The sequence below is a fragment of the Cephus cinctus genome, unplaced genomic scaffold (assembly GCF_000341935.2).
Source record: "Cephus cinctus unplaced genomic scaffold, Ccin1 Ccin1_scaffold1109, whole genome shotgun sequence".
NCBI classification, from domain to species: Eukaryota; Metazoa; Arthropoda; class Insecta; order Hymenoptera; family Cephidae; genus Cephus; species Cephus cinctus.
The window spans coordinates 287,826-300,281 of NW_014333618.1; the positions used below are offsets into that span (position 1 = coordinate 287,826).

Genomic DNA, 12,456 nt, shown 5'->3' on the forward strand with positions numbered 1-12,456 from the left:
TCTCTTATTTGTAGTAAAATATATATGACTTTGGGAAGCGAGAATAACGTAAGATCACAGTGATTTAATAAGTTAAAATAATCCACAACATAAGCCAACATTGATATATCAGATCGTAATGCTTTATAGAAGTGGATATTTTTCGTCGAAGTTACAACTTCCAGTGTCCTATGACAAAAGTAATTACAGTATACTGCACACATGTGTCGTTGAGTTCACGTCAGTTATCATTAAAGGTCATAAATCCTTTTTGATATCTTTTAAGTTGTCAGGTATTGAAACGGATGCCCTCACGTCTGTTTCTTTAGTTTCTGATATCTCTATTTTGTTCTCTACAGAATGAGCTGCATTGTGTTTTTTCTTTAGAAAAGTACCACCAGTAAATCCTGCAAATTATTAATGACATAGTAGCTATATTCTCAAATCTACCATTACCTCTTTGTGAACTCACCCAAAACACCACAGCCAAGAGCAGTCAGCCCTCCTAATTTTATTCCAGCTATCAAACCAATAGGTCCACCAACACAAGTCCCAATTAGTGCTCCTGCTAAGGGATAAGCCGCAACTTTGTATTTTGCTGCTTTCTCAAGGAATTTCGTTCCTTTTTCTACATTAACCTCAGCAACCTCTACATTGTTTTCAATTTCATTAACATGTTCTTTTTGTTCCTAAATGGAGACTTCAATTAGATTCATTAAAAGAGGTTTATATTAACAGTAATGCTACAGAAGAATCTTAATGAACTATCATTTCCTGGAAGACTTACTTTTACAATTTTATTAAAATCTATAAAAAGCTGGTGAAGCTGATGCATATCGTTTTGTAGAATATTCCAGGAATGCAGGCAGGCTTGCTGTCTTTCGAGCTCTTCTTGTTCTGCATGCAACTGGAGATCACCCTCTTGAAATGGACTCTCTGTGGTCTGATCTTCATTTTTGGGTGAGGCAGGCCTTGCAGGAGGAAAATCAAATTCAAGATCTGTAGGAATTTTTATATTATATAAATATATATATGGCTTGGAATATTGATATATCTGTTAAAATTTATGAAACAGTAATTACCAAAGTATTCCTGGATTGCGATGATGGTACTATTTCTGGAGAACGCAGTAAGTTGATCAAAAGTATCAATATCGCTGTCAATTACTTGAGACCTAAGCATATCCATTTCATAGAGCAATTGCTTCAACTGCTTAACTAACCTAGTGGCATTCACTTGTTCTTTATAAACAGAGCCCCATTGACGTGCTTCTTGAAACTTCAATAAAACAAAAATAATGAATCTAAACGTATCAAGTTATCGCTCTATAAATGACCATCTCTTCTAAGTAAATACCTTTTTAATATTATTTTTGTGTTTTCGCAGTAAATCAAGATGATGAGGAATGGCAATGTCATTAAATTTACTAATGGGAATTTCCAAATGCTTAATAGGCTGTTTAAAGACAAGATTGTTTGTAGACATTATTTTATAAGACTCAAGGTGTTCAACACCCACTCTTTGTTATGAAATATTATTTAAGCACAAGTCACAAAGAATTTAGTCAAATTATCCATTAGACCGTTCTATAATAAAATCCACGACACCACAATCGACGATTCATACCATGACACGAAAGACGTACTAATTTCTATTCGCAACTATAATAAAAACTACCAATCAGCTGTTCACACAAAGTAAAAGCGTTTGTAAAAGCAACACGCCAAATGTATTTGCGACTTGGGCAAGTGCTTGGGCATTAAATTACTGCTAGCGACATCTGGGGTTATAATTATCTCCTTCAAAAAAGTTCCACCATATTACGCTAGATGGGACGTCTAGTTTTGTCCTACAGTAAGATGCAAATAACTCCTACGTGTACATACATCGTTTTACATCGTGATTTTAAAATCAAGAGTGAAGCGTCAGCACCGCAAGAACGAAAGAGGATATAAATATGGTATCGATTAATGATATAATTGTATTATTGAAGATATTACTCAATGTATTATTAAAATCATTGATCTAAGGAAAGGTCAGCGACTGTAACCTTTATCGAAGTACAAAGTAGATTGTCGCATCAGAATCAGCATCGTGTATACATATACAGTTAAAAGAAGGGGCCGATACGAGGGGCACTTAATGTACAATTCGGAATAGAGCTACCGGAACTTTTGATAATGAAAACCCGATTGCGACCAAATAGGCTTTGGACTGTTCGTGACGTGTAATCGAGTCTTCTGTTCTGCCATTTTCCCAGTTCCGGTTTTTTCCTCATCCGCCACCACGGCGACCCTCACCGTGCCAGAATCCTAGTGTTTCGTATGAACAAGCTTCTGTGTGGTTTGTCTTTCTTTGGTTTTTCCATTTCTTTCTTACATCAAACAGCATCCAAATCACCGTGGGATAATCGGATATTTGGCTTTTGACCTTTGTACTAGCCAGCAAGACAGATTGCAGGTTCTCTCGCATTATCCATTTCGGAAAAGTATTTAAAGAGGTTAAAAGGGACAGAGACAATTTTTAATAAAATCTCAGTTCACGCATCCCTCTTTAACGTGGTTATGATAACGTAAGCTTTTTATTGCACATACTGTATTTTCATAGCTTATTACTTTTATTCTATTTCATAAGATAATGGGTAGTTTTTCCACTTATGAAAATATTCCTTTGACTTCAATTAGCTACCCCTAATGCATGGTGCATTTGAAGCGCATATAACATGGTCCATAGATTTTCTTTCATCACCGAAGAAATTAAGCTCGATTGGATTTAATCTTAAGAGGTGGGATATAGATCCGTTAATCAGAGCCCTCGAATTTCAAGCTCGCAACTCGTAGTTCAGATATAAATTTCGAAGCACAGTATTATCTCGTAACAAAGCCACGTGCCCGGCATTCCGGATATATACAGGAAATAGCGAAGGCTACAAGCGATTGCTATCTTTGTTCTGTTGTATCGCATTCGTGATGGTGCTCAAGATTAAAGTTCCTTGAGGATACAGGGAGATGGATGACTGAAGAGTAGGAAGCAAAGAGAGAGAGAGAGAGAGAGAGAGAGAGAGAGAGAGAGAGAGAGGTTTGGAAAACTTCGGCGAAGTTGGGACGGTAAACAGCATCGAAAAATGGCCGGCACACGGAATTCCACTTGATCCTTAAAAACTAGGTTAGGTACTTCCCAGGCCGACACGGCCGACTTTATATACCTACATATTTCACAGAGCTTTTATAATTTATTTCCAGGAATCGAAGCAATCCAGAAACTGGGGATGTTTGCATTTTAATCGTACTACTTGCATCCAGCTACTTTGCGTCACAGCTGGGATTTCATTAGGTATGACAAATCCTTAAGATTCTACGATCTCTGATTCCTTCTCTGTATCTTCTTGAATATAGAGCACAAGACTTACAGTATATTTTCTCCTTGTTTACGCTGTAGGTTCAAATCTTTCGCTGTCTATGGATCCATAGCTAGTTAGAGGGTCTGTTCCGGTCTGATTGCAGACCGGCACGCTGCATTCTAATGGCGCGCGCTTCTTATTCCAGATACACAAAGGAGTTTGCACTCCGCTATCTTCTAAGGAGCACCAACCCCGTGGGCCTCATTCCCATCTTCGTTCTCATCTCCTTGCACCAAGGAACTCCGTCTGCATAGCCGTCTAGCTCCCAGTCGCTGGCAGTCTCAGGGTACCTCCTTTCCCACCACTAATTGCCTTATCGTGGATTCAATTCAATCAAGCCCCAACGGCAATTTTGCAATCGAAATTTCACCCGCGAAGGATCGCACACCTACCTCCGTACCATCTTTACTAAGAGCGAGAGTCCTCGATCGGCCAGGAATTACTTCACACAGAGGACCTCAAAGGGAATAACAGAATGAAAGGTGGTATTCGCGACGAGTGAATTGCCAGGGTGTCGACCTGTCCGAGAGTAAAATCCTTTACTAAGAGTTTTGTTTCCTTCCAGGTCCTCGTCGTCCCACGTGCAAGAGTGTTTTTTGGTATCGACAAGGAGTAGAGGCGTCTACGCGCATTTAGTTGCAGTCAAGGAGGACGAGGATGAAAGGAGGATAAGGGGAGATAAAAAAAAGGAAAACATTGAGAAAGAGGCAAAGTACGTCAATGTCGTCGGCAGATAATTCTTCCAAGGTAGCTCTCCGGCGTCCTTCCAGCTCGCCGGGCATTCCTTCGGGTACGTATATGTCCGCCGAAGACGGCAGGAACTGACGGTTCGTTTTGTCTGATGCAGATTTAATGCCCCGTGCAGCGGAAAAATGATGCCTATTCAATATCGAGCAATACCAGGGACGATATTCTATTTCGTGTTATTGAAATATCGCAGAGGAGATATTGCCAGACATTCTAAACCTCTAATACCAGTGTGACACGCGTTTCTCATGCATGTATATTATCCTCGGCTCCTTATCCCTGGCATGCTGCGCTCCCATCATGCGAACAGTCCAGACGGAATGCGATCGAACTGACAAACATTCTGTGAGCCCTTCCTGCACTTCTTTTATTACATCCATGTAAATACGGCACAAAGCATTGCTCCGATTGTTCGCTTTTGTTAACGGGGAGAGAGTGTAGTTCTTTAAAATCTAGAATGGATTAGTTGACCAGATAGGAGGGTGTTGGCCGCTTAGATAAATTCACGGCATTTAAGAATAATATATCTCGGACGTTCTTCAGCCACCTCTTAAGGTATATAAAACAGAGACGCTTTCTTTTATCAAGAGGACGAAATTAAATTCTTTGTTGGAACGTCGCTTGCCACGGGTATGTAGATCGGTGTGTACTCCCCTGCGGCTACTCTTTATCGCGACTTAATTAATGTTACCCTCACCAGTCCGGAAATGCACGTCCACCTATTTACGTGGTGCTGGCTCTTATCGCGCGATACCCCGCAAATTATTCTTTTCTCGGACTTGACTCTGCGCTACGACCTTGCAATAAAACTTGATGCGCAGCGCGACCACCTTGTGCCCTGCTGATACGCCAGCCGGAGACTTTCGTGAACTTTGACACTTAAGCGGGCATTGACCCTGGGATCTCTTATACGGCCTCCAGAGGAGTTTTTTTTTTCTCCAGGTATTTATAACCTTATAAATCACAGCGCTCTTACCTAACAAGTCTTATGATCTTTATTACAAGCATCTTCGATCTGTCTAGATCCACGTGTCTCGGAACAAAGGTCTTCCAAAGTGAATGCATCGGTGAACTGTCGCAGATCGTAGAACAACCCGGCAACACTCTCCCAAAGGCCTTATCAACTAGGAGACGATTGTAGCGAATGGAGTTCGGAAGTTAGACTGGCAAGTAACTCGTGTCCCGGAGATTCGATTAGTCGCGAGTATCGAAGGCCGAAGTTTGCTGGCGCGAGGGAGACATGGCGCAGTCAAAGTGCCACGGGACATGAACGTTCCTCCCAATACGGATACTAATGCTGTACGGACGCTAATACATATATACTAATGGTACACGCTGCCTGTGGGTATTAGTCGTAGCTGATGGCGTATCCACTGTAGACATACTGCAGAGCCATAATGGCTGTATGAGACTGTATGGTTTAATATGTCAGAGGTTAGGTCTGTATCGAAGATTCCACAGAGGAATAATCGGAACTGAATCAGATATAATTAATATGCGCGACTTCAAAGAGTATCTCGATACTCGGTACAGTAAATACGTGTACAGTAGAATAAGCTCAAGAAAGAATTTTGAGAATCTTTATACACTGCCGAAGGACTGCTTGGCCGGGATCGGTCAGTCTTGTATGTAACAGAGAAGTGTAAGGTGGCAACGTGTGGAAGGTAGATAGTTCCGGAAGGCAGTTTCTTCCGGTTGGACCTGGTCAGGCGAGAAAAGTTGTGGGAGCAACTCGGAAGGAATACTTTTCCATATATGCAAAGTGTCAGGTGGCGTCGCGCGTCCATTTTGTCTACAGAGGAACAGGACAAGTCGAGAATCCGGCTAAAAGAAGAAAGTTTGTTTTCGGTGGGACACGGCCGGCCGCCATCCCTACCCAGTGTGAAATTATTTCCCCGCGAGTCGAGTGAAACTTTTATCCAATATTCTCGGTAGCATCTGGTATCAAACGGCCCTCTCGCAACTGTCGCGAAGTGGTTCCGGAAATGTTTTATCATGAAGGTCCGTTAGCTTTTCTACTGCCTTCTAATTGAATCTTTACGTCGCGCGGACATGAAATCGGCCAAAAGAAACTTTTCGAATTTTTTTTATCACCTATGGAAATCTTTGGAGTTTCATGAGAAGTGCCATTCGCGTCGTACGATGAATTAATCTAGCCACTGTCGTTTGTCCTAGGAATCCATGGATACGATCGGCCGACGCATTGTTCTCGTGTCTATTCGGCACACATTAAGAAATGGCACTACGTCAAATGGAGAGACCATCGCACCAAGGACGGAGCTTTATAGGTACTTATTGTATAACAGCACCAGCAACGAGCTTTAGTGGGATATTAAATTCTCCGATAATAAAGGAAAGCTCAGTCTCGAATGAAATGTCCTCTCATTGTTCCTGCCAGTTGGTATTGCTTGGCATCGCTCTGACATTTTATTTTATTTCGCCAAAAGTTTCAAGATCCTTTTTTTTTCTTCTGTGACATTTTTTCCTCCCCTTTTCCAACGACGTATACATAACTAGCTACAAGATCCTTACGCGATACACGTATCCGAATGACGCTCGTCAGGTCGTTAAAGATAAAATTTTCGAGTAAAGTGCTTTTGCTTGTTTACGTTTGTTAACGGTGGATCATCAAAGAGCTGGTGACGATTAGGCGTTATTAATAATTAGCAAAATTTCTTAAGCACTGGGACTGCATAGATCCATTGAATATATACTATACCGATAAAGGGCGAAATGATAGAAAAACGTATACAATGGACACGAAGCGGAGGAAAAAGAAAAGTGGCAGGATAAGATCTTCGGGTCCATTTCGATATTTCATATTACATTATGTTGTATCCAACCCCCCTATATTCGTCCCTAGGACCGTTGGTCGCGTTGCGTAGGACTGCGTCGATTCTATAGGGCACCCCAAGGCACGCGGCACAATGTGCTTTTATTTTTCTTTCATATCGCCGAAAGATAAACGCCGCCCGAGTGTTATTAGTTCGCGTATTTTTATATTGTCCCGGAACGTCCCTGCTACTCGTGGAAGCTGATTGGGTCAGGAGTGCTTGTCGGGATTGTATTTTTTACGCTTGAGTATGGATTCCTGTGGCGATTTCTCTTCACCACCGCAGGCATTTCCTCTTCGTATTCTCTCCACCCATGCGTTTACCAGTATCCTATATGTCAGTCGGACGGGCTGGCTGGTCGGGTGGTCGGTTGGCCAACTGACTCAGTGCTTGTTGTACACGTGTCTGTGCCTTCTACCTGCATAGTGAATTCAATCAATCGGGCCCGTGCTTCTCTCGCGCGATTACCATCCAGGATCAAATCCATATTTACTATCTGTCAAATTTTATCGACGTACCGCAACATGACGTATAGCCGTACCGTATCCCATTTGCTGATCGTATTGTTAAAAGTCAATTGAAAAGTGGTTTTGTTTGTCGATAGGTTCTACGGTACAGCATACTGCAGCTTTGGCGCACGTGGCGAAAGAGCAGCTACGAAGTCGTCTTCTCGTTTGCCTGTTAAACGACGAATGCGCAGGATATAACTGACGGAAGTTGGACCGATGGACGCAAGAGGTGCGGAGCGAAGAGACGGTTATAAATCCTATCGTGCGGCGTGGGTATAAAGTAAAGTAGCCGTAAAGAGAGGAGAAAAGAAAAAAGTGACAGAGAGAGCGAGAAGAGTGAAGAAAAAAAAGTAAGGATAAGGAAGGCGAGGAAACAAAAAAAAAAAGGATGCGGCACGACGAGGGCGGATGGGAGAAGCGCGCGCCATAAAACTGCCCGGGAAATAAAAAGGCCCGTTTCTCGGCTCGTGGCCCACATCGTTTCGCAATAAAGATTAGCTACCTTCGTCGCGTCAAATGAAATGTCCGAGACGTCCCTCGTGCGTGCCTTTCCTACCGTGATCGTTTTAGGACACCAACTTTTCTTTTCACCGACTCTCTCCTGGCTCTTTGACATTCTTCCTTTAGATTTCTTTTCAAGTCTCCTTTACGTTCGCTGCTTTTTTTGTCCTTGTGGAGCCACCTTAAAGAAATGTTTGGACGTACACGTTATATTAGGCAAACTTTAAGACAGGGACAACGCATATTTGTATACGGGCGTAGGACTAGCCTGTTTTTTGTAATTTATATCAGAGCCCTCTTGGTCCAGAAAGTGATGCTGGCGAATGAGAAGTACGCTGGTGTTTTGATTCTCTAGTTCTCTTCACTACCGGAAAAGGCTCTTACCGGCGGAACCAGCCTATTTAATCCCGCACTCACGTTACTTTCGAAAAAGGGGATCAAATGGATTCGACGATCGGTACTGTTGGGACTGTCTAGGTCAATTGAAAATGTTGAGTCGTACATTATTTTCTTGTCATGACTTTTCAGGGAGAAACGAGTATCCTGAATCGTGCCTTGGTCACAAAATATTTATTGCCACCTCGTACCAGTTCTACGCCGTCTTGGAAACTAGCCGGTAGTTTCCCAACACGAGTGACGTCGATTCAACGTCAGAGGGTCCGGGACCTGGAGAATCCCGAGGAAACCTCTGCGGATGAACTCAAAAGGAAATCGTCTTGGAGTCGTCCCGAATAAAAGTGGCGTTTGCGGTATTCCTTGGAGTTAAAGGGTGGCCGGTGGTTGTTTCGGCCTTAAGAAAGCTAGATGGCACGCGAAGCGCGACCGTTTCATGGCGTTGCATTTAGCAGACTGTAAACTACAGCTTTATACGGAACTTTTTATAGGCACTGTCGAAGCGGGGAGCTATAAATAATGTTTTATTACCCATGAGCGTATAACGTACGGGAACGGTACTGGGCAAGGAGGAAGTGGGAGAGGGATGACGAGAAAGGGGAAGAGAGAAGGAAATGTAGAATGGAATCGGCTTAGGAGAAAGAGAGAGGCATACACCTATACACACAGTCTCTGTAGATACAATTGGAAAGGAAAGCCAATAACTCGTCCAGTCTCAAAAATGCCCGTACGAGTAATTCCAAAACAGGAGAACTTCGTTCCGTCTGTTTCGGGCACGACGTGCGCTTACGGTTTCCTCGCGTTTCGTGTACCATCCGCCATTCTCTTCGCGTTTCCCACTTCCTTCCGGCTCTTGCCGTTCTCGAGTTCGCTCTGCTTTTCTCAACTGGCCTGACGAACTTCCATTCGTTTCACCCTCCTAGCACCCCACGCCCTGTCCTCCCGATCCACCGTCCCTTACTGCCACTACCCCTTATTCCAGCTACTATTACTGCAGCATAGACACGGGGCACAGTACGCGTTTCACTGCGCAAAGCACAAAGCACCAGCCTCGTAAGCACGCGGGAGCACCGGAGCATCCTCCTGATATTCGAAGGTGGGTACTAGGGGGGTGGAAGGACGAGAGTGGGCGAAGGGGGTGGTACGAGGGGTCGACGCGGTAGAACATTTGGAGCATCGTACTCGGAGCAGTTATAAATATTGGTCCGTGGGATTCATGAATATGCATACGATTGGCGAGCATAATCCGTGTTCTGAATTTCGGCGGTGGGCGCGAGTTGTTAAGTTAAGTGGAGAATAATGTATTTTATAATGGATCAGTCCTTAGCAGGGGCGGCGGTCGCGTTATAATCCTTAAATTAACATAGCTACCCGAAATTAATATAGGGCTGCCGGGAGCAGGGAGCGTCTCCCGAATCTGTCTCGGGCTTGCGGCGAACGTTAAGTTCCTATTCATCCCTTCGATACCGAGCTCGCAATCTATTCCCGGCTATTAATACATACACGCCTGGGCAAGGACCAACCCAGTGCCCGTGGCCACGGCCACCCTTTACTTTTACACGGGTATAGAACAGTAACGCCACTGCGTCGCATCGGGTGATGCGATGAGCGAAGTAAGTGGAGCTCTCGGCGGAAGCTTCGGAATTAATTCCAGTGAAGAACCCTTCTCCCGTTGTACCCGCCACTTCGCAAACAGTACCGGCGCGGGTATACTCGGGGCTAACCTAACCTAACCTCAGGCTCTACCATGCCGAGGTGTCTACATCTATTCCGAAGCTGCACAACCCGCCAGGAAGGAGATATCAGCCGGGAACAATTCCAATCAATTTGAACACGTATGCGCGTCGTAGCGCGATACCGCGACTAGCTCGACGTCCCGACGTTCTGCCATTACCGCTGCCGCACACATTGCCACTGGAGACGCCAGCTACGATCGGCTCGGGCCAGCTCTGATAACGTTATTAGAGACCCCTGTGGCCCTTGGACCCTTTACAATGCCGCTTAGCGTCCCCTCTAATTCGACTAACCACGAAAATTCACTAGTCTCTCCCCGATTCCGCTGGATATACCGTACGGCTCTTTGGGTACGGGGGTTGAATTCTATAAATTTTCAAATTGGTCCCTCAGGTTGACTTTGCTATTCTTTCTTCGTTCGAAGGGGACGGTCCACGGGGGTGGTCCACTGAATTTTCAAGTGCGCCGGATTCCTCTGTCCAAACGAAAGGATTGCGGGAAGAGCGAGGAAAGGGAGGACATGCAGCTGGGGCTGGTTTCTCAGGCAGGGTAGGTGTGCAGGTCGGTAGGTGGGCTTAAATAATCAATTGACGTGGGTGACGCTGGCCAAAGGCAAGAGCCAGAAGGAACCGGCAGCACCGTCGCCGGAGGAAGCTTAAGCAGAAGCAGGGTCGACCCGCGTGGAGTGTTTGCAATCCCTCCTATTCCTCTTTGGCTTCTCATCCTACGGTCGCACCTCTTCCTGGAGCTTCACGACCTTCGCTACCTTTTACTACCGTCGCTCCAAGAAGATAGGTGGCCAGCACACAAAGAGACCTTCCAAGTTCAGTTTTATGGACGAGAGGAGGTCGACTTGCTCGGTTTATAAGAGTGACCCTACTACCCTCTTGAGGTGGCTCAGTCCTTCGGAGATGAGGTTCGTTGCTTCGGGCTTTATTGAATTTCTTTTAAAATATCGTTCGGCAATTCAACGTAACTTGAGCTTTCGCACCGCTCGGCTATTCCGTCCTTAAATTCTCTTCCGCTGTCAGAGACTCCACTTAACTCGAGTCTGGTTCGTTAGGGTATCTACCTACTTATCTTCCCGGTACCCACCATTCTCCCGGATGGCTGTCTGCCTGCTTACTTACCTTTTCCACTGTCTCTATGCGTAGACCTATCTCTTCACGGCACTAAAGTGTCCTTTGCTCATGGCTATGCTACTATTTTGAATTCCACTCGGCTGTCTTTGGGTCCCGGCGATTAGAACCCGTCATCAGCGTCACTGACCGAACCGCAAGCAGAGACATTTAGCGGAGGAGGCGTAAGAATGGAATTAACATGCAGCAACAAAAGGATGAATTTTAAACGGGTTAATTCGTCCGTGCACGGGTTAATTTGGAAAACGTGCTTTCCAGATTGCTGCTATGGAAATGAGAACGTCCTTCCTCTCGTTTTCTGGATTCATCCTGACTGCGACTTAATCTCAGCACGGAGAGCATGAGGAAGCACGCGAGGCTCGAGGAAGTTAAATACAAAGAAGAGGAGGAAACAAAAAAATGGAGAATAGAAATGAAAGTACGATAGAACCTTTGGATAACCAAGAAGAGAATGGAGACCACACCAGACGTCACGTACACCTAGGTTAAAACGCGTCCAACTCTGTTTTCCACTTTTGCCATCCCTACGTGTTCCACGGCATTGGCCTCTGTACTGGAGGCACGGGAAAAGGTTAAGTATAGCGAATGTTTACAGTGGAATATATTACAGTTTTTTTTTGTTTTTTTCGTCCGCGGTGCACGGCGGCGAGAGATGCCGGGGATCAGAAATAAAAGTATACTTCCCTTAATTTAGCTCTATTGCCAAGTATCTTTCCCGCAAGTGGTAAGAGTAATACGAACTTGCCGTTTTCCTGCATAACAGTTACCACTTAGCGTAACAAATGGCTACAGGCTGCTGTGCGTGCGCCACTACCGATAAGACGTGCAGCCCCTTGGGGGGGGGAGGTTGGCAGTCTCCCATCTTTCTCTTTCTCGTAGAAGTATTAAGTATCGTGGTCTCTAGTACGCAACCCGTGACTTGAAAAATTACAAAGGACTCGGCCGCTACATTTTGTGAGAACGATTGCTGGGCGATGGCTGTTATTTACCGAGGACGATACCCCGCCTGCGCACCCAACCGATTCCTGGTACGGTGGATGACGCCTTTGGATTCTGAGACGATAAGAAATCGAAAATGGGATTTATCATCTGTATTAGGAAATATGAATCGATATTTTTAATCTGGAATAGTAATCTCGTTAATTCTATTAACGCGTTTCAAGGCCAGAGATACTGGAACGTATTGACTGATCGGATCTTACCGTCCCCCCCCCCCCCCC

At 44.7% G+C, this 12,456-nt stretch overlaps 1 protein-coding gene across 1 annotated transcript; it reads right to left on the minus strand.

Annotated features, from left to right (window-relative positions):
• Positions 1-44: 44 nt before the first annotated feature.
• Positions 45-1,737, minus strand: LOC107272136 (syntaxin-17). The gene is made up of 5 exons (XM_015748967.2): positions 1,336-1,737; positions 1,062-1,257; positions 767-978; positions 452-668; positions 45-386 (listed from the first exon to the last, which is right to left on the minus strand). The coding sequence occupies exons 1-5, from the start codon at positions 1,462-1,464 to the stop codon at positions 238-240; spliced, it is 903 nt and encodes a 300-aa protein (XP_015604453.1). The 5' UTR covers positions 1,465-1,737; the 3' UTR covers positions 45-237.
• Between the last annotated feature and the right edge of the window lie 10,719 nt (positions 1,738-12,456).

What these genes read in the sequence shown, in the direction of transcription:
- LOC107272136 (XM_015748967.2), bottom strand. Translation starts at nt 1,464, where the DNA reads ATGTCTACAAACAATCTTGTCTTTAAACAGCCTATTAAGCATTTGGAA. An exon ending in ACAAAAATAATATTAAAAAG is followed by an intron (nt 1,258 to 1,335) that starts GTATTTACTTAG and finishes GTTTTATTGAAG; the next exon opens with TTTCAAGAAGCACGTCAATG. An exon ending in ATTTTAATAAAATTGTAAAA is followed by an intron (nt 669 to 766) that starts GTAAGTCTTCCA and finishes GTCTCCATTTAG; the next exon opens with GAACAAAAAGAACATGTTAA.